Raw genomic sequence first — 19341 nt, 5'->3', positions numbered from 1 at the left:
AGAAAACTTAACTTTACATTTTTATTGAGCAATAAAAGCAGCATTGACATATAAAAATATAAAACACAAATAAACAATCCTCTACTCCCATAAGATGAATGTGTTCATGTTTGTGGAAATTGTCAGGACAAATGAAAATACCATTATAGGGTCCATTAGAGTCCATTGTAAAGTGGTCTGCAGTGTGGCTCCAGTTTGTCCTCCAGGACATAGTCTGGTCCACAGACCCAGGGGTCTCCTGTATCCCACTGCCACTTCTGCAGACTTTGCCTCAGGCTCTCCAGCACGGTGCTGTATGACGGGTCTGACGCCAGGTTCTTCTCTTCCAGTGGGTCTGTCCTGTGTTGGTGAGATGTTGCATATTAAAACAGCGTAAAGAGGCAGAAACATTTCACTTCAATTTATTCATGCGGAAATGATCAACTCTAATCAAATGGTTTAAAACACTCCGCTGTAAATAAAACATTACTGTAACCAATTATAAGTGCTGGAAACTAGGAAATATAGCCTCTTATAAAGAGCATTTTATATAACAACCACAGACAAAGGAGCAAAACCCAGTAATTACAAAAACATATTAATATATAATATCATAATGACACATATTTTAAATGTACGTAGGCAACACATTACATGATTTTAAAGGAGAAACTATCATTGAATAAATAGATAGATAGATAGATAGATAGATAGATAGATAGATAGATAGATAGATAGATAGATAGATAGATAGATAGATAGATAGATAGATAGATAGATAGATAGATAGATAGATAGATAGATAGATAGACACTTCAGATGATCTCTCTGCCATGTTTTAGAAACTGCAGGAGAATCACACTTTTTTCTTCTTGTGACTCATTACATTTTCTTTCCTCAACTCCTGATCCTTCCCCCGATCACTTAATCACTAAACTATTGTGTGCTACAGGTTTATCTCATCTGAATCAGAGGGTGTTGGTGTTGTCGGGTACTGATGTGCAGACTTTGATCTAAACATAAAGGTTTTATCTGTGAATGATCACAGTCAATATCTGTCACAGACCTGGAGTTGTACAGCTCCCAGCGCTCTCTGTAGTAATACTGCTGCAGGCTCTTGAACCAGTGTGTGGGCTGACCCTGCCTGCTGCGGTTCAGCAGGTCCTGGAAGGTGGGGGACACGTACAGGTCCTGGTCGATGGGGAAGGGCATGCGGTAGTGAAGGTTGTGGAGAAGGTGGTACGCCCCCTGGTGGACGGAGCGGGTCGGGTAGTACATGGTTACCTGCAATCAGATTGACAGTGGAGCAGTCAGGGGCTTGTGTTAGACTCCTTTTATCAGAGTCTGCTGAACTGTCTGTCTGCTTTAATGATGGTACAGTACTCCCCTTGAAAAAGTGGACACATTCAAATACCTGGGTCTTTGGATCGACACTACATTAAAGGGATAGTTCACCCAAAATTCAAATTTCACTCATTATCTACTTACCCTCATGTCAACTAAGAGCTGTAAGAATTTTCAGAGTCCTCCGTCCCTTCTCTGAGTTACGGGGGGGTCCGCGCAGCAGTATTTGTCCATATAATGGTTGTCAATGGATACCAACTTTCTTTGTCCAAATAGACACACCAAAAAACATCCAAATACCTCCATACTGCTTGTGTGTAATGTCCCACTTGTATTGAAGCCCCGACATGAGAAATTGTTCTGAAAATTAAAAAAATTAAATAAGTAAAAATAAAAATATAATAATAATATTTTAAGCTTGTTTGTAGCAGAAGCTCCCAGTGTCTCGGTTCACTGCTCTTCATGTGTCAGTGCAAATCTCGCGTGATTTGCACTGACCGGCGGAACAATTTCTCATGTCGGGGCTTCAATACAAGAGGGACATTACAGACGAGCAGTATGGAGGTATTTGGATGTTTTTTGGTGTGTCTTTTTGGACGAAGAAAGTTGGTATCCATTGACAACCATTATATGGACAAATACTGCTGCGCGGACCCCCCCCCCGTAACTCAGAGAAGGCACAGAGGACTCTGAAAATTCTCACAGCTCTTAGTCAACATGAGGGTGACTAGATAATGAGTGAAATTTGAATTTTGGGTGAACTATCCCTTTAACATTCAAGCCACACATTGAATCTGTAGTAAATAGAATAAATCGTAATCTCAGCATACTTTATCGTTCCATAAATTGTTTCACTCTTCAAGTAAGGAAAATAATCTCCACCCAGCTGCTACTACCAATAATGGACTATGCTGACACCATATACCAAAACACAGCAGAGAAATACCTATGTACACTCTCTTGATGTTGCATTTAACAGTATTTGTAGATTTGTCTTAAGATGTCCTTAAAGAACCCATCATTATATTATGTATCAAAACCTTGACTGGCTTCCTCTTAACAGTAGGCGACAATTTCATTGGCTTCAGTTTATTTATAAATGTGTCCACTTTAATTATCCACTTTACCTAAAACAATATCTAGTCCCCTACCGACCATCTTACTCTGTCAGACACTCGCATCAGCTATTTTTTTTTCGTCCCAAGAACCTCAAAAGAAATTGGTAGACGTGCTTTCAAACACAAAGCCCCCTCTGACTGGAATAATTTACCACCATCTATTAGATCTGTCACTTCCTCCCATCTGTTCAAGACCTCACTAATGTCCTTGTTTCAGACCCCTCGCTGTTGCTATTAGTTTTTTATTTTTATTTATTTTATTTTCATGTATTTTTACCTTTCTTTTGCCCTTGTGATGGGGTTAGGGGCTGATGGGGTATGGTGGGGTGGGCGGGAGGGATTCGGGCGCTGTTGTGCACACTTTAAGTGTATGTTTTGTGTTGTATGTGATTGTATTGTCTGATTGTTTTGATATATGGTATATGGTATAGGACCCCCTGGAAGACGAGATGATGCATCTCAAGGGGTTATCCTTTAATAAATTTGAAAAAAAAAAAGTGAAATTTGAGTCTGTCTCTGACAGTGGCTGAAACGCTGCTCACAGACCTCGTGCAGGGACTGGCTGCTGTAGACAGTGTACCAGTGGCTGGGCTCAGTGACCAGAGCCGGCAGTAAGGAGCGACCAGTCAGATGGACCAGGGCGGAGGGGCTGCTGGGCAGGCTGCTGGGCAGGCTGCTGGGCAGGCTGTAGGACGGGTAGGGGATGGAGAACCAGTCCAGAATGGTAGGAGTGATGTCTGCCAAAAAAAAAAGAGAGGGAGAAGGAGAAAAAAGAATAAAAGACAATAGTCTCTATGTTAGTTTTTCTTAGGACATTGACAAATGCAAATGTTAAAGTGTAAAATTAAATGTCCGCAATCTATTATTATATCACATTAAGCAGCTGCCTACTGTCTTTACAGTTGTTTCCTGTTATAATTGACATTATTTTCACATTTACATTTCATTATTATCTGCTGTGAGAATCATTTCAGTTCATCTGAGATCTGTTTCTGAAGCATCGTGGCCAGGTCTCCCTCTTGTGGCCACTTTGTAAAGACAAAAACACTCGCGTCACTGTCTGTTGATGTGAATGAACCGATGGTGCTGAACTGAGGAGCAGGAAGCAAGATAAGCCTGAGAGATCACAGTATGATAAAGTAAAGACTAAAAGACTATCTGTTAGTCCAGAGTTTTGCTTTTTTTGTTTCACTCTTTAGTCTATAAATAGGCTTCAGAGTCATTAGGCTGTATAGTTAAACAATATTAGAAAAAAACAACACTTCTTTATTGTAATTGCTCACAACTTATTGCTCATTTAGGAAATAAACTGGTGAGGAGCCCCTGGCGTTGCCACTAAACTGGATCCTGCTTTGTGCACTGAGCTTTAATCCATTTCTTACCTAGAAGGCTGACGAAGGCCTGGCTGGTGTCTCCCCATCGCTCCCTGTGCTCTGGAGAGGACACCAACATGGGCTCTGCCGTCCCAGAGCTGTACAGGTTGGTTCTGCCGTTGGGGAAGGGGATGCCGTTGTCTGAGCTGTAGATGACCAGGGTGTCGTTCTCGTAACCAGCGTCCCTGAGCTCCTGCAGCACTAAACCAATACCTGCAGAGGAGGTTTACAGCACTACAGGTGAGTGTTTCATGGTAAAGGACTTTTCTCTAGTCCACTTTCTGTCATTTTTTCTGTGCATGTACTTTGTAAGTATTTGCTACACACCCTGATCCAGCCTGCTAACTGTTGTGTACTGTGCAGCCAAGTCGGCTCGTGCTGCAGGAGTGTCCGGCACAAAAGGAGGAACCTGAGGGACATGAGACGAGGACAGACCAGAATAACATGTTATGATTCATGGATAACTTATGTATATGTCATTTCTAGATGAGAGTATTAGAGCCAGAGGAGGTAGAACCTGTCACCTGCATCACTTCATAGTTTCTGTTAGAAAATTATTTCTTGGTAGAAAAAGTCCTGTTCAGACATACAACCCTTAAAGGGATAGTTTAACATTTTGGGCAAATTGGCCAATTGCCATAATCCCTATTAGGTTCGTTACCTTTATTTGTCATTGCAAACTATTTTTAGAACGGCGGAGCAGAGCCGCGAGCTGCTCAGAGCTACACTACGAGATAATAGATAATGGGATTTCTTGGTTTCCAAGAAAGCAGCGTAGCTCTGAGCAGCTCGCGGCTCTGCTCCGCCGTTCTAAAAATAGCTTGCACCAACAAATAAAGGTAACAAACCTACTGCTATGACTATGGGGATTATGGCAATGGGCCAATTTGCCAAAATGTTGAACTATCCCTTTAACATGTACCTGTTTCTATACAACTGTTGTATCACTGACCTTCACTTGTTCTGGTGTGTAATACTGTGGTGTCCAGTCAGGTATTCTTCCCATTCCCATCTCACCGTTCCCAAACTTCTCACAGAAGGCTCCATACTGGGGCTGTGAATGTCCACATCGGTGGGTGTCATGGAAGGCAACATAGAGGAAAAACGGCCTCTCTTCATCTCTCTTATCATCGTCATCATCTCCGTGGTTCTCTTCTTTCTTCTGCCTTCGCTGGATGGCCTCCTCTTTGTGCGTCTGGAAGAACTTGCGTACGAGGAGTTTAATGCGGGTGATGTTCCTGCCCACCTGGAGGACCGAGTTGTTTTCCTCCGTGTAGGCAAAATCAAAAGGGTATACAGATCCAGGACCGACGTGCTTCTTCCCAATTATACCTGGAGGAGTAAGAGAGTGAAAAAAGAAGAAAAGGTCAGTTTAGTGTGTGTTTATCTAGACTTGAGATAACACGGTCTCTTTGTTGTTTACCTGTGTGTATGTCGGCCTGGCTGAGGAGCAGCGGCAAACTTTGTACATTGTCAAAAGAGTTAAAGTGATGGACGCCCTGGTGAAGGCCGTACATGCCGTTCTGATGCTGGAAACACAGGACACACATAAGTACTGTGGCTTTATGAACAAACAAGAGGTAACCATGTGTGTGTGTGTGTGTGTGTGTGTGTGTGTGTGTGTGTGTACCTGTGGCAGCCCCGTGAGGATGGTGGAGCGGCTGGGGGAGCAGCTGCTGACAGATGTGAAGGCGTTGGTGAAGACCAGGCTGCGCTGGGCCAGAGAGCGCAGGTGGGGGGTGTGGACCACAGAGTTGTTGTACACCTCCGTCTCAAAGCCCGCATCATCAGCTGGAGGAGGGAACACACAGCGTCACGTCAGGATGTGGACATTCAGCATCATTTATTAGGTTAGACATTCCACGTGTAAACACAGAGGGAGGAAAGAAAGCTTTTAGTTTCTTTGCCCTGGACAAGTGGAATAAACTGCAGGATTCGCTAAAACTGAAACTGTTTATTTCAGTGGAATCCTTCAGGAGTCTTTTTGACTCTGCCTTTCATACTAAGTGTACTTGCTTTTCCTGAAGCTGAGACCCTCAATTACTGTATATGCTGTTTTCCTTGTGTCTGCTCAATGTATTTCTAATTCTGACACTTGATGTTCATACTTTGTTTATAACTGTGTTTGGTTTTGTTTGTTTGCTTGTTTTGGTTGGTCGGTGTTGCTATTGTGTTGTTTTCATCTCTGTAATCAGGGCATCGTTGAAAAAGAGAGCCTGCTCTCAACAAATAAAGGTTTGAAATGAAATGAAATGAAAACATGTCTACTCTTCTCAGGGGGTCAGCTGCTGGTGTTGGGCAACGAGGGTCGCCCCAAAGGCGTTGGACAGGGTTAAAGGTCAGGGATCTGTACACACCTGCTGTTGCTTTAGGATTTCCCTTGAGTGGAACAACTGGTCCTGGACTAAACCATGAAAACCATCCACTGTCTATCAGTTGATATGGGCGGGAATGTCCACATAATTTTGACCACAATGTATTTCCTATGTAGTGTACTGATTCATATAGTTACCTAATCCTCTTCACAACGTTTGTATAAATCATTAGGGAAACTGTGCAGTGTGGCGCAAAAGGAGATCTTTCTATTATATGATACTTAAAAATGTATTTTAAGCTCTAAAACAATAAAACGAATCACATACACAAGACTTTATCCATGCATAATAGACACTAGAGTCAGTTGTATGTTTATAAGGAGCAGTCTTGTGCAAGAGTGCAGCCATGAGTCATCCTTTATGAAGGTTATGATGTTCACTTTATATTATAACAGTGTTAAAGGTGTGTTGATTGAACTCTTGTGGTTTTTGAGGCTGCATTTTGCATAGAGGTGTTTTTGTCCTTCAGCCTCCCTCACTGACAGGACTGTGGACAGAGTGGTAGAAATAACATAGAAGGGAATTAGTGACAGACTGGGTGTGACGAAGTGACAAAGTGAAGCTTTGTGACACTGTTGTAGCCTATTAGCCAGGTTGTAGCTAATAAACTACCACCAGTGTGTTTGTCTCATCACCACCTCCTCCTGTGTCACGTGTTTTTCCCTGTGGACAGAAGAGTTACAGTAACTCACCGATGATCAGGAGGACGTTTCTTCTTGCTGCCTCCCCGGTGCAGCAGCAACATGTCAGCACGAGACCAAGCAGCTGCAGCAGCATGATGATGATGATGATGATGATGAAGGTGATTGCCTCTCTTATCTGTCGTCACCATGGAAACACACGGGGAGTCCCGATCAGTCGGACACTACAGCAGTCTGATCTGAGAGCGGTGAACTCATCTCGTCTTCTTCCGCAAACAACCCGTGGTCACGTGACGGAGGTCACGTGAGGAGAGAAAACAGGAACCTCTCTCCGGTCTCGCGCCTCATCAGTGGAAGTGGAAGTGGTTTCAGTAAAAGGAGAAACGGGTTGACTGAGTGGATCTGAGGGGGAAATCAGTGCTGAACCACGGATGAGTTGAGTCTGGAGTCTGGAGGACGGAGCCGGTGAGACTGTCAGCTACACTCTACTCTTCTATTCTCATCTGATCTACTCCACCTCTTTTCTTCCAGACCAAGTGCTGTGGTTTGTCTATTCTATTCTATTCTATTCTATTCTATTCTATTCTATTCTATTCTTACATTTTCTGTTCTACTCAATGGTGCAGCTTCTACTGTGCTTTTTTAACTGTTCTGTTTCTTTTTTATTGTCTTTGCACATTATTCTATTCTACTCTACTCTATTGTTTTTTTTCTGTTCAGTCCTGTTCTGCTCTATAACCTAATTAATTTTGTTCTGTTTATTCTAACCCAGTCACACGTCTTACTGTTTGATTCAAGTTATTCTTGTTCTTCCACCTTGTCAGTGCAGCAGTCAGATCATCGAAAGAGGTTAAAACCCCAGCAACACATGCAGTAAACAAAAGAACTTTGTTCAATGTGTTTTGTCCTATTGAATTCATCAGGCTAGTCACAAAACACATCCCAATTTATTTAAACAGAGGAACTGTGTATATATTGTCTGTGTATGTGTTCACATATTTGCTGTTTCATATTTATCCTCATATTTATATCCTTCTGTTTTCTTCAAGTTTGAGTTTTGACCTCTTCGGACTTATTGTTTTCCATATTGAAATAGGTGACATTGTGTCAGAATTGTTATGTTGCCTCGAGAAGAAACATTATTATGACAAAGAGGAATATGTGTGCGGATATTTCTTAGTCAGGGAGTTTTATGACCCGTAGGTGACTGTGGAGAAGAAGTTCTGTGTGTTGTAAAACAATCGTAGGTCAGAGTCAGGTATGCAAAGCACTGACCAATCATATGATCATCATATGATCATCATGCCCTGAGAGCCTGTTCAGGTCAAAGATCACAGGTTGCCTTATTAAAATACTAGACAAACCTGTCCACAGATGGATATTGTCTATACAACCTGGCAGCATGCAGGAGGTTGACTTTTGTTGTTGTTTTTTCCGTCACGGACAGATCACAGCATGCATGTGACGATATGGCGCCTGCTCCCTTTGCTGAGCTGTGTATTTGTCGAGGAAAACTCACAAAACTGATACATGGGTGTGCACTAAGCACATCTTTGTTGAGTTTCCCTGAGCGCTGTGTCTGTGGAGAGGGACGAATCCACCCAAACCAGAGAAACCCAGCATCATTTCCATAAAATCCAATGAGTGACATTTAAAACAGCAGAGAAATTCTCACTGTTGTGTAAGTGACTTTTATTCTATTATTAACATGACCATATTTAGATGTGTAACTTGGTTTATCTGTTTGCTCACCATCTTACCCTCTCTCCTCTAGGTTTCTCACCTCTAACTTTTACCTCACGATGGATCGCCCTCTGCTGAGGCGAGTGTCGGCCCGGCGCTGCTGCTCCTACAGCACCCTGAAGGCCTGGCTGCCCATCCTGTCCTGGCTGCCCAGGTACAGACTGAGGTGGCTTCAGATGGACTTGCTCGCAGGCCTCACCGTTGGACTGACAACTGTACCACAGGCGCTGGCTTACGCCGAGGTAGCTGGCCTTCCTGTGCAAGTGAGTCCCAGCCGAGTCTTGTCTGTGAAGGTTCATGTTTTTGATGAAATTCTCATTAAATATTCAATTCAGCTTCATTCAGTTTGATCAAATTGTTGTCCAGTCACACTGCCCATGGGCAACATCTGGTTTACAAACTAGTTGTGATGTCATGACTCCTGCTTGTATGAACACACCTTAAACTGAAGTTTAACCTGAACACAGTGCAGCAGATACATGTGAACACAAACTCTGCAGTTTTCTGCACAGTCAAGCTCAAACATGCAAGTGAAGCAATATTCAGTGGACAGGGATGTTAAACATTGATTAATTAAAGGGATAGTTCAACATTTTGGCAAATTGGCCCATTGCCATAATCCCTATAGTTTTAGGAGTAAGTTTGTTACCTTTAATTGTCAGTGCAAGCTATTTTAGAACGGCGGAGCAGAGCCGCAAGCTGCTAAGAGCTACGCTATGGAGGCTAATGGGATTTCTTGGTTTCCCTCATCAAACTCATCAAATACACAATCCAACAACTCCAAAACGCTCTTGTGGACAAGTTGTGACTTGCACATTCACCACGCTATGAGATAATAGCGGAGCGTTACGAGATGGAGTTGTTTGCCAAAATGTTATTACTATCCCTTTAAGCTTTCGTTGCACTGTTATTCCTCCTTTAATCTAAAGGCACCTCTCTCCACAGTACGGACTCTACTCTGCCTTCATGGGGGGGTTCATCTACACCCTGCTGGGGACCTCTAAGGACGTGACTCTGGGTCCCACAGCCATCATGTCCCTCCTGTGTTTTTCTGTGGTGGGGGGGCAGCCACACCGTGCCGTACTCCTCAGCCTCCTCTGTGGACTCATCCAGGCTGTAATGGCATTACTGAGATTAGGTGAGGGGAGCAGCTGAGGTCATGTGAAAACCCTGTGATACCAGCTTTGTTTTTTTTGTTTTTTTGGTGGTTTTCTTAATTTAGACAAACTCGGGACCCAAGTGGGTGAATTTTTAGCAAATTAAAATACAACTTTTCTCCACAATGAGCCACAGTGTTTGACATTGATTTATATCTATATCAAGACCCAGTGAAAAAACAGTAATAACGTTACTATTTTGTATGATGACAAGTTGGATGTTACTTTGCAAGTGCAAGGAAGTCACTTACTCCAATGACATCAACAACTTCCTGTGCAAAACCACACACAGTTTCAAAAATGTGTGGCTCTCAAACGTGCTTTTATTTTTGTAGCAAGGGTCACAGCTGTGTCAATCATTCATTGCCTTGCTTTTCCTCTGCAGGCTTCCTGTTGGACTTCATCTCTTTCCCTGTAATAAAAGGCTTCACTTGTGCTGCTGCAGTAACTATTGGCTTTGGCCAGGTCAAGGTGAACGTTAAACACACACAAAGCCACCAATTCCTACACTCACTATCTTATGACAATACTCAAAGACACGGTGTTATTTTTATTATTACATTAAATTCACAAAACCATATAAACAATGACTAAAGGAAAGAATAAATAATTGACATCAATCAACAAAATATGAACTGTCAAATATCACTTCAGCACTATAGCAGCACAGAAAACCTACGTATAGCGCCTCAAATCAACATTCACAATGATAATAATAGTATTATGTATATGCTTTTTGATATTGATAACATTTCTGTTAATTATCAAATCAATTAAATGTCATTTGGGCTTTACACCAGTATACAGTTTACAGAACAGCTGGGTTCAGTTGTCACATAATGGAGAAAGAGAATATTCCGAATACGAATACAAATGACTTTATTTACTTTATTAGTTGTCTGATTCAGAATCAGCTTGTTAGTTACATTGAGCTGGAACAGGGAACCAGCTCTGTGTTGGATTTATGTCACATGTCGGCAGATAATGTTACATTTGAAAGAAAAAAATAATACAGTACTTTCTTGTTCTCGACACAGCTTTATTTCTTTTCATGCTCTCTGAAGTTCTGCTGCTAGATGTTTAATTATGTTCCACCCACTTCTATGTTTGGTACAGTCAGACTGCCAAACATAGAAGTGGGTGGAACATAATTAAACATTTCCATTTTATCTTGGTTTATGGACTTGGAGAGAGACCTCATCTTTTAGTTCACCCACTGCTTTCACAGCTCTGTGGTTTCAGCTGATCTCAGTCTGATTGCTTCTGTTTGTAGAATATTCTGGGACTTCAAAACATCCCCCACCCGTTCTACCTGGAGGTTTACTACACCTTCTACAAGATCCCAGAGGCCAGGATAGGGGATGTGGTCCTGGGTCTACTTTGTCTCGGCCTGTTAGTCATGTTGATGTTTATGAAGATGAGTCTGGATTCAGACAACGCCGGGCCGCGCTGCTCCAGAATCGCCAGGAAACTAGTGTGGGCCGTTGCTACCAGTCAGTACCTGTGTGTGTGTGTGTGTGTGTGTGTGTGTGTGTGTGTTGTGCCTGTATGACTGTATGAATCTGTCCTCTTCACAAGCATGTACAGTGGAAAGCTGTAACAATTAATCGATTAATCGCACAATCATCGATTATTAGATTAATCGTCAACTATTCTGATAATCGAACAATCGGTTTGAGTCGTTTTTTAAGAAATAAAGTCCAAATTCTTTGACTCCAGCTTCTTAAACGCAAATATTTCTGGTTTATTCGTTCCTTTATGACAATAAACTGAGTATCTCGACCTCATCTTGTGGTTTGGGAAACACTGAGTGACATTTTTCAACATTTTTTAACACTTTATTGACCAGACAACTAATTGATTAATCATTTAAATAATCGACAGATTAATCGATGATAAAAATAATTGTTAGTTGCAGCCCTAGTACAGTGTTTATTTGACCAAAGATTAACATGACTTCTGTTCTCCTTCTCTCTCTGTCTCTGTCAGTGCGTAACGCCCTGGTGGTTGTTGCTGCCGCCATCATAGCTTTTTCCTGGGATGCCTATGGTTACCACGTGTTCACAATCACTGGAAAAATTTCCCAGGGGCTCCCGCCATTCAGTCTCCCACCCACCTCAGACACCACCAGCAACGGCACCATCGTCTCCTTTGGAGAGATTGTAGAGGTAAAGAGCAGAGAGAAGGGCCAGTAACAAGATGAAGGCAGAAGGTTTTATATATTGTTGTGTTGTAACTTTCACTTCCTGAGATTTCTCCTGTTCTGCAGAAAAATGACTGACTCTGCTGTTTTTTTTGTGTGTGTGTGTGTGTGTGTGTGTGTGTGTGTGTGTGTGTGTGTGTGTGTGTGTGGTGTGTGTGTGTGTGTGTGTGTGTGTGTGTGTGTGTGTGTGTGTGTGTGTGTGTGTGTGTGTGTGTGTGTGTGTGTGTGTGTAGGACTTTGGAGGAGGGCTTGCTGTGATTCCTTTCATGGGTCTGTTAGAGAGCATTGCCATTGCAAAAGCTTTTGGTAAGTGTTTTTATCCCTGCTGTCAGTGTGGCTCAAATGATGCCCGATGTCAGTCTGTTGGTTAGTCCATTAGTTCGATCTGGACTGAATTAGTTTGAGTGAAATATCTTAGAAACTAGAAGAGCAATATCCAGGAAATTTGGTGCATAATTTGTGGTCCCTTAATTTTTTTCAGTTACCCAGATCCATTATTTTGGTTTATAACTAAATATTAGCAAAAATAATTACACCATGTCCATCAGTCTCAGCCACTGGACTTTGTTACTACAATGATCACCAAATGTTAGCATTGCAACACAGAAAAGAAACATCCACATGTAGATTTATCATCTCCATTCATTAAATGAGTCAAAGCCCTTTTATGGAAACATATTAATTACTGTTGCAAAATTATTTTCTACACAGTATACTAGCAGCAGTAGAATTGTTTATTGTTAATGGTTTGATATGGATCCCCATTAGTTGAAGCCTTGGCGACAACTAATCTGAATGAAGGCAGCTAAAGAAAGAATGTTTCCTCTTGAACCTCCTGTTTGTCCTCAGCGAGCCAGAACGACTACAAGATCGATGCCAACCAGGAGCTACTGGCAATCGGTGTAACCAACATCATGGGGTCCTTTGTGTCAGCCTACCCTGTCACTGGCAGCTTTGGCAGGTGTGTGTGAGTGTGTGTGAGTGTGTGTGAGTGTGAGAGAGAGAGAGAGAGAGAGAGAGAGATATATTTACTGTGTCATGTTTTCTCTTCAAATCCAGGACAGCTGTGAACTCTCAGACCGGGGTTTGCTCCCCAGCAGGAGGGATCATCACCAGTGAGTCCTGACTCCTCCACCTGTGGGTCTGCTACACCCTCTAGTGGTGGAATCATATTTTATCTCCACCGCTCCCCTTTGCTCCTTTGCCCAATAGTATATGGCTGCAGACCCAGAGAACTGCACAGTCAGACTCCCACACTTGTGGACCCGCACGTTCAGACCCCTTAACTAATGGTTGACTGCACAGTCTGGACCCACACTATGGTTTTTTGACAGGGAAAAATCCAAATAAAACTAAAACTAATAATAAATGTATTTATAACGCGCTTTTACAAGTGTTAAAAAAAACTAAAATTGTGTGTGAAGCTTGGAACACTTTAAAACTTTTTTAACAGCCTATAATGAAATAAAATGCTTTTAAATGTTCTATAGCATGGGGTTACTATTGGTTTTGTATGCTAATGGATACAGATATGACAGATATGAAATATGGACAATATGGATGGCAGTAGGAACGTCAATATTGAACGTGAATCACATTGTTCGTTTAATGTCATTAAAGTTTTTGTCGAAAATGTATCTACAAAAGCATGACATTTTATATTTTATAAACACGTTGGCCCACACACATACAATTTTATTTCTGTTTTAAAGCACACAGTATTAAAAGTATCTCAGTTTCATTAAGTTAAATGTGCCGTCCAAGCGAGCTTCCAAAAAAAAAAAAAAAGCTAAGCTTGCTTAGCCTATTATATTGTATTTGATGTGCATATAAGACCATCGTAGTAATTGTAAACGTATTATGGTCAAACGTTTGTTACACTGTCACATACATTTTGGACAAAAACTTGTATGACATTAAACAAACAATGTGATTCACGTTCAATACTCACATTCCTACTGCCAATATTGTCCATATTTCGTATCTATCATATCTGTATCCATTACCATAGAAAACAGGTGGCGCTGTAGCAAAAAACCAAGGGGTCTGAATATGCGGGTCCACAAGTGCGGGGGTCTGACTCTGCAGGACTCCAGGTCTGCAGACACATGCTTCTCCCTTTGCCTCCTTTTTCCTTGTCAGTGTGGGAGTTGTCATGGAGGTCAGATGTAGAGGTGTCAATGAAAACTTCATACACAAGCTTTACAGTAGCAGATATGACAGATTACAAAACACTGACATCAATTCAATTCAACATCAGTACAGGCAATTTATAAGGCTCACACACAGGCACTGAGAATTAATATTAATCTGGTCTTTTTTACTGTCACCTCCTCTCCACCATCATGCTGTTCATGAAGTCACTAAATAAATGATACAGCCATGAGGGATTTTAAGTGAGCACTCTAAAACAGGAACCATACGTAAGTCATGGTGTTTCCTGTCTACAATGTCAACCTCTTTTAACCAATGAAAACACAAAGAAAATTGTCATTTACTTATCTGTTTAATTTATAACATCAAATTATTGTATTTATGTGACTTAGCATTCCCAGTCTTCCTGCTGAATTTATACATATTCCTCAGTTTCACTAAATATCACCTTCTCTCTCTCTCTTTCCCTGTTTTTTTTTTTTTTTTTTTTTTTTACAGGTGTGATCGTGTTGCTATCCCTGGCCTTCCTCATGCCGGCCTTCTACTACATCCCTAAAGCCTCTCTGGCTGCTGTCATCATCTGCGCCGTAGCTCCGATGGTGGATTACCGTGTGGTGGTTAATATGTGGAGGATTCGCAGTAGGTGTTGGCTCAGTTTTAAACTTCAGTGTTTCACAATGTATCTGTTTGATGTTGAAGTCTGGTGCCGGTGTCGTCCACAGAGCTGGACCTGCTGCCGTTCATGGTGACGTTCCTGATGAGTTTCTGGCAGGTGCAGTACGGCATCGTAGGAGGTGTGGCTGTATCTGGAGTCCTGCTGCTGTACAACACAGCCAGACCCCAGATAAAGGTACATGTACATGTAAGCCTACTTTATTCATCTATACAGGACGGTGGGTGAACTGTGAAGCATATCAAACCCCTCAAAGGCAGCATAGACAGTTTGCTCTTATTGTTTTCCCTAAAGAGACAGCAGTCATTTGCTTTCGCAGTGTGCAGGTGCAGTCACCAAAAGAGTGAATGGTTCAGCCAACCAACCAGTAAAACTGAGCTAAATTCAAGACGGTTCAATTTCTTATTTAAACCACTCCTCACAGTCAAAGCCTCAAAGAGCGCTATACATAACTTCCAAGAGCCAGAATCTGTGACTATCAGGAGATTTTCATCATCATCTTGTAACCTGGGGTTATGAGCTTTGTACTTTCCTCTTTGCAGCTGGAACGTTGTAGGAAAAAAGACACGACACCCTTTATATTGGCTGATGGAAGGGTTATATTTCAGACTTCAGACTTCAGAAGACTTTATAGATTCCAGTAAGGGCAATTAATTCATTAGCAGCTTACCTATAACCTTACATACGTTCAATCAGTCCACACAGTCAGGGGTCAGACACACAGGTAATAAATAACATTGTGTGACATGACTATCATGTAAAAGCACTTGTAAGACTATTTTAAAAACTACTATCAGAGTTTAACAGCTAAATAGCAGAAGGAATAAAAGATCTGGAGAAACAATTAGTTCTCCTTGATGGTGCATAAAAACGACGGCCTGAGGGCATCAGGGAGAACTCGGGAGGCAGAGCATGGAGGGGTTGGCTGATATTACACTTTACCTTCTTTACCACCTGATGCTCCCAAAGGGAACACACGTCTCCAATGTAGAATTTATTGATGATCTGCAGACTGTTCTTATCTTCAATGGATAAACCACTAAACCATCAAATAAAAGAAAAAGGTTAAAAGACTTTTGATGAAGTAGCAATAAAAACGAGTTAGGATCCTCCCATTGACATTAAAAGAGTTCAGTTTCGTTAGCAAGTAACTCCTCTGTTGACCTGGTTTGACAATGGACTCTGGTGTTTGTGTCATACCTCAGTTTACAATCAAAGATATTTATCTGGAGTCCACAACCTGAACATCTTCACCACGTATGACATTTACACCATGTACAGTGTTGTGTCTAAAACCAATAAGCATGTCTTTTGTTTTTAAAACATTGAGGTCTAGGTAACTGTCTTTTTTTTTTATCAACTTTTTTTTCTTTTTCTTTTTTTTCATTTAATTTGGTTTAAAAAACAGTCCATACAAATCATTATTGAACATACAATCAACAAAACCCCAAACAACTAGCAATCATACAAAACAAGACAAGGACACAGAATAAAAGGACAAAAGAGAAGAGAGGAAAAAAAGAAAGAAAAGGAAAGCTTTGAGGGCAGAGATTGAAGCAATCTTGTACAGAAGCACAAAAGTAACTGTCTTCACACCATTTATCAATCTCTGGTATGCAGGGCAATGGTCAGTTTATGTGCTATTAAGTAAAGATAAGTGTTGTCGATGTTGTGGACAGCCTGTTAACAAAAACCTGCTGGACCCTATTTGTAAGAAATTTTAAAATCAACATGAGAAGCTGGCCAGGAAGGTTAAAACAAAAACAAAAGGCATGTCTTTCAATCAAGATGTGGGGCTGCATTTTGTTAAAAGCAGAAAAAAATCAGCAAATAAAAGTCTTGCGTAAACAGCAGGATTTTCAAGGTGCTTATACACAGTGTTCAGTAGCCTATAAAATCACCCTTATTTTGTTGGTAAGCAAACTGCAAGGGATCCACTTTTCCTTCAGTAAAGCACAAAATATAATTATTTAAAATCTTCTCAAAAACATTCATAACAAGTAACAAAAGATTCTTGTGGAAACCACACTGAGTTGAACAGCACAGTGGTGCAAAGTGCGCCCAAAAATAGCATCAAGACCCACAGCTTTCCTAAACTTAACCTGAAACAAGCTGTCACTGGATTCTGAGAAATCACAAATTCCCTAAGAGGTCCTTCAAGCAGATGAGATAATGACAATTAAATAGCTTTTAAAGCCAAAGGCAGATGTTTCCATAATATTGAAAAAAAAATTACATATACCATGGCATAATGTTTTATCCATATCCTCACCTTTACTCAATGGTAACATAGTAGAGATATTTCCAATTCAGAAATATCACTATTTATTATGAAGATGTTTATTTGTCATTGTATTGCTACAAAAAAATATGTTGGCACACAACAAGACACACACACATAGCCATTATCACACAATTAAAAACAAGGGTAAAAAAAAGTGTCATGTGCCTGTTTAAAAAGTGCTTACTGTAGGTAACGTAGTTTTAATGAATGTTGAGGTAGATTATAGATTATATTGCACACTTCAGATCTTAGTGATGTCACAACAGTCACAGAGGTGGCTACCAATTCCTCCATTTACGTTACCTAAGCACAAATCACAACGAAAACAAAACTGCAGAACAAAACTAAACAATGCTCCATAGGACCTGACTGTGGTCAGGTGCCTCCAATTCCCAGATTCCCTCTGACCAGGGGGATTCCACACTGACAGACACACACAACAACACTAACACAACATTAACTGGCAGAGGACTTTGGGCCAACACCGCCCTACTCCAATGAAGTCCAGTTGTTTGTTCTCACAATTGTGTGTCTGTTGTGTGCAGCTGTCTGACCACGGAGTCCTGCTGATGGAGTTGAGCAGTGGACTGAGTTTTCCTGCCACAGAGTATTTCAGCCACTTCATACACACCCAGGCTCTGCAGGGTGAGGGCTTGTTTGCTAATAATCCATCTTGTTTCACCACCTCTTCTCCTCTTTCAGTTTTTCCTGGTTACTTACCTACTGTACCTGTCTCCCTCCTTCAGTTTCTCCTCCGCGGTCAGTTGTCCTGGACTGCCATCATGTCAGCATCATAGACTACACAGTGGTCAGCCAGCTCCGGGACCTGCTGAGGCAGTTCAAACTACGAGAAGTGCAACTGGTCTTTTGCAGATTGCAGGTACGACTGATGATGTGTTATCCGTTTCAATAACGGCTCAGTTCAAGCAGTGTAGACATTGTTGTAGGACTTCCATAATTAGTAAACAGTAATAAACACATTATGGCTGTCACTGCACTGTTGCTAAGAAACAAATGGACATTTTCCTGACCTACTCACCAGCTGCAACTTTATCTACATGTCACCTCAGGTGTGCACTGAAGTATTCAGACTTTTATTCTTCCCATCATCCTATTCTGACGCCAGGGCCGTTGTATAGGGGAGAAAGGTGATGATCATTCTAGGGGCCCACAAAAAACCCCAGTAGTCTAATCTTTATATGACTGAATTATTCTGCATAAGACTCTGACTAATACTCATAGTAATGCTGCATTAGCATCAAAACAAAGTAGGCTAAATAAAAACTGATAATATATACGTAGTCTAAGAAAAAAAGTGGAAAAGTCAGGGGTCAGGGGCCCATTTTAGTGTTCTTTCAGGGGGCCCAGAATTCCTAGCAACGGCCCTGTCTGACGCTATATATAATTTAATTCAAATGTAAATTACATTTTTAAATATTTGATTAGATCATGCATCTTTTTAATGTAAGATAGATAATAAGGTTAAAGCTTCAGTTGGTAATAATTATTCATAGTACATATAGTCTGTGTGTGTGTGGGGCGCTTGGCAGAGGTTCATAAAGATACCTGACGGAGTATTGTCTTGAAGTTTCCGACCATGTCGCGGAGTTTTTCACTTTCATCAACTTACCAACTGGAGCTTTAATGCAACGTGACTGCGCTGTAACAGTTAATGTAAAACCTAAAGAATGATACATGTAGTAAGAAGCCCTGGTTACTTGGTTGGGACAAAACTGTTGTATAAAAAGTGAATATAATGTTGTTCTGTCTTACACTTCTTTAGCCCTCGGTTCTGGAGGTTCTTGTGGCGGCTGACCTTGAGGACCTCAGGTACACACACAGTGTGGATGCGGCGCTGCAGATGTTGTCAGGGAACTGCCTCGATGACAGACATAAGAACAATCCAATCACAGACCGGCAAGAAGATGACTGACAGACACAATGTAGCAACAACACTCATCTGTGAAGTTTCTGATCTGGGATTATTGAGCTGTTCTGACGTAAAACTGTGATGAACTACCTCCAGCAATTGGCAGTTACATGCACATCAACTGCCAGGGGCCAAGTGATATCCCAGTTGTTCCTGTCAAAAGAAATGATTGCACTCAACTTCTTATCTCCCAGACTTCTGTGGAAGGAATTACTGGAAGGAAATTATTGCACAACATCAGATTACACAACATCACCATGACACGAAACCATGGGTTTAGGCACGTGTAGTATGTTTTATATGCTTTGATGGACATTTTGCATTTTGTGTGAATGAGCAAGAAATGAGAGAAATAATATTTCTTAAA

General features: G+C 41.3%; 2 protein-coding genes across 2 annotated transcripts; one reads left to right on the top strand and one right to left on the bottom strand.

Annotated features, from left to right (window-relative positions):
• sgsh (N-sulfoglucosamine sulfohydrolase (sulfamidase)) lies at positions 1–7303 on the bottom strand. Its single transcript, XM_085783801.1, has 9 exons — positions 6882–7303; positions 5445–5605; positions 5238–5343; positions 4767–5146; positions 4142–4223; positions 3824–4027; positions 2988–3178; positions 1046–1263; positions 1–339 (listed from the first exon to the last, which is right to left on the bottom strand). The coding sequence occupies exons 1-9, from the start codon at positions 6964–6966 to the stop codon at positions 156–158; spliced, it is 1611 nt and encodes a 536-aa protein (XP_085639927.1). The 5' UTR covers positions 6967–7303; the 3' UTR covers positions 1–155.
• Positions 7304–8277: 974 nt separating this feature from the next.
• On the top strand, positions 8278–19341 carry slc26a11 (solute carrier family 26 member 11). The gene is made up of 14 exons (XM_085783675.1): positions 8278–8511; positions 8605–8836; positions 9519–9711; positions 10116–10201; positions 11004–11223; positions 11720–11898; positions 12167–12239; positions 12783–12894; positions 12993–13048; positions 14586–14726; positions 14810–14937; positions 17590–17689; positions 17791–17924; positions 18828–19341. Exons 2-14 carry the CDS (start codon positions 8633–8635, stop codon positions 18975–18977), a joined length of 1776 nt encoding a protein of 591 aa, XP_085639801.1. The 5' UTR covers positions 8278–8511; positions 8605–8632; the 3' UTR covers positions 18978–19341.

Source organism: Trachurus japonicus, chromosome 1, assembly GCF_045865225.1.
Source record: "Trachurus japonicus isolate A0001 chromosome 1, Traja_1.0".
Classification (NCBI taxonomy): Eukaryota; Metazoa; Chordata; class Actinopteri; order Carangiformes; family Carangidae; genus Trachurus; species Trachurus japonicus.
Note: the sequence above shows the minus strand (reverse complement) of the source record. Positions and strands in the feature narration are given on the sequence as shown.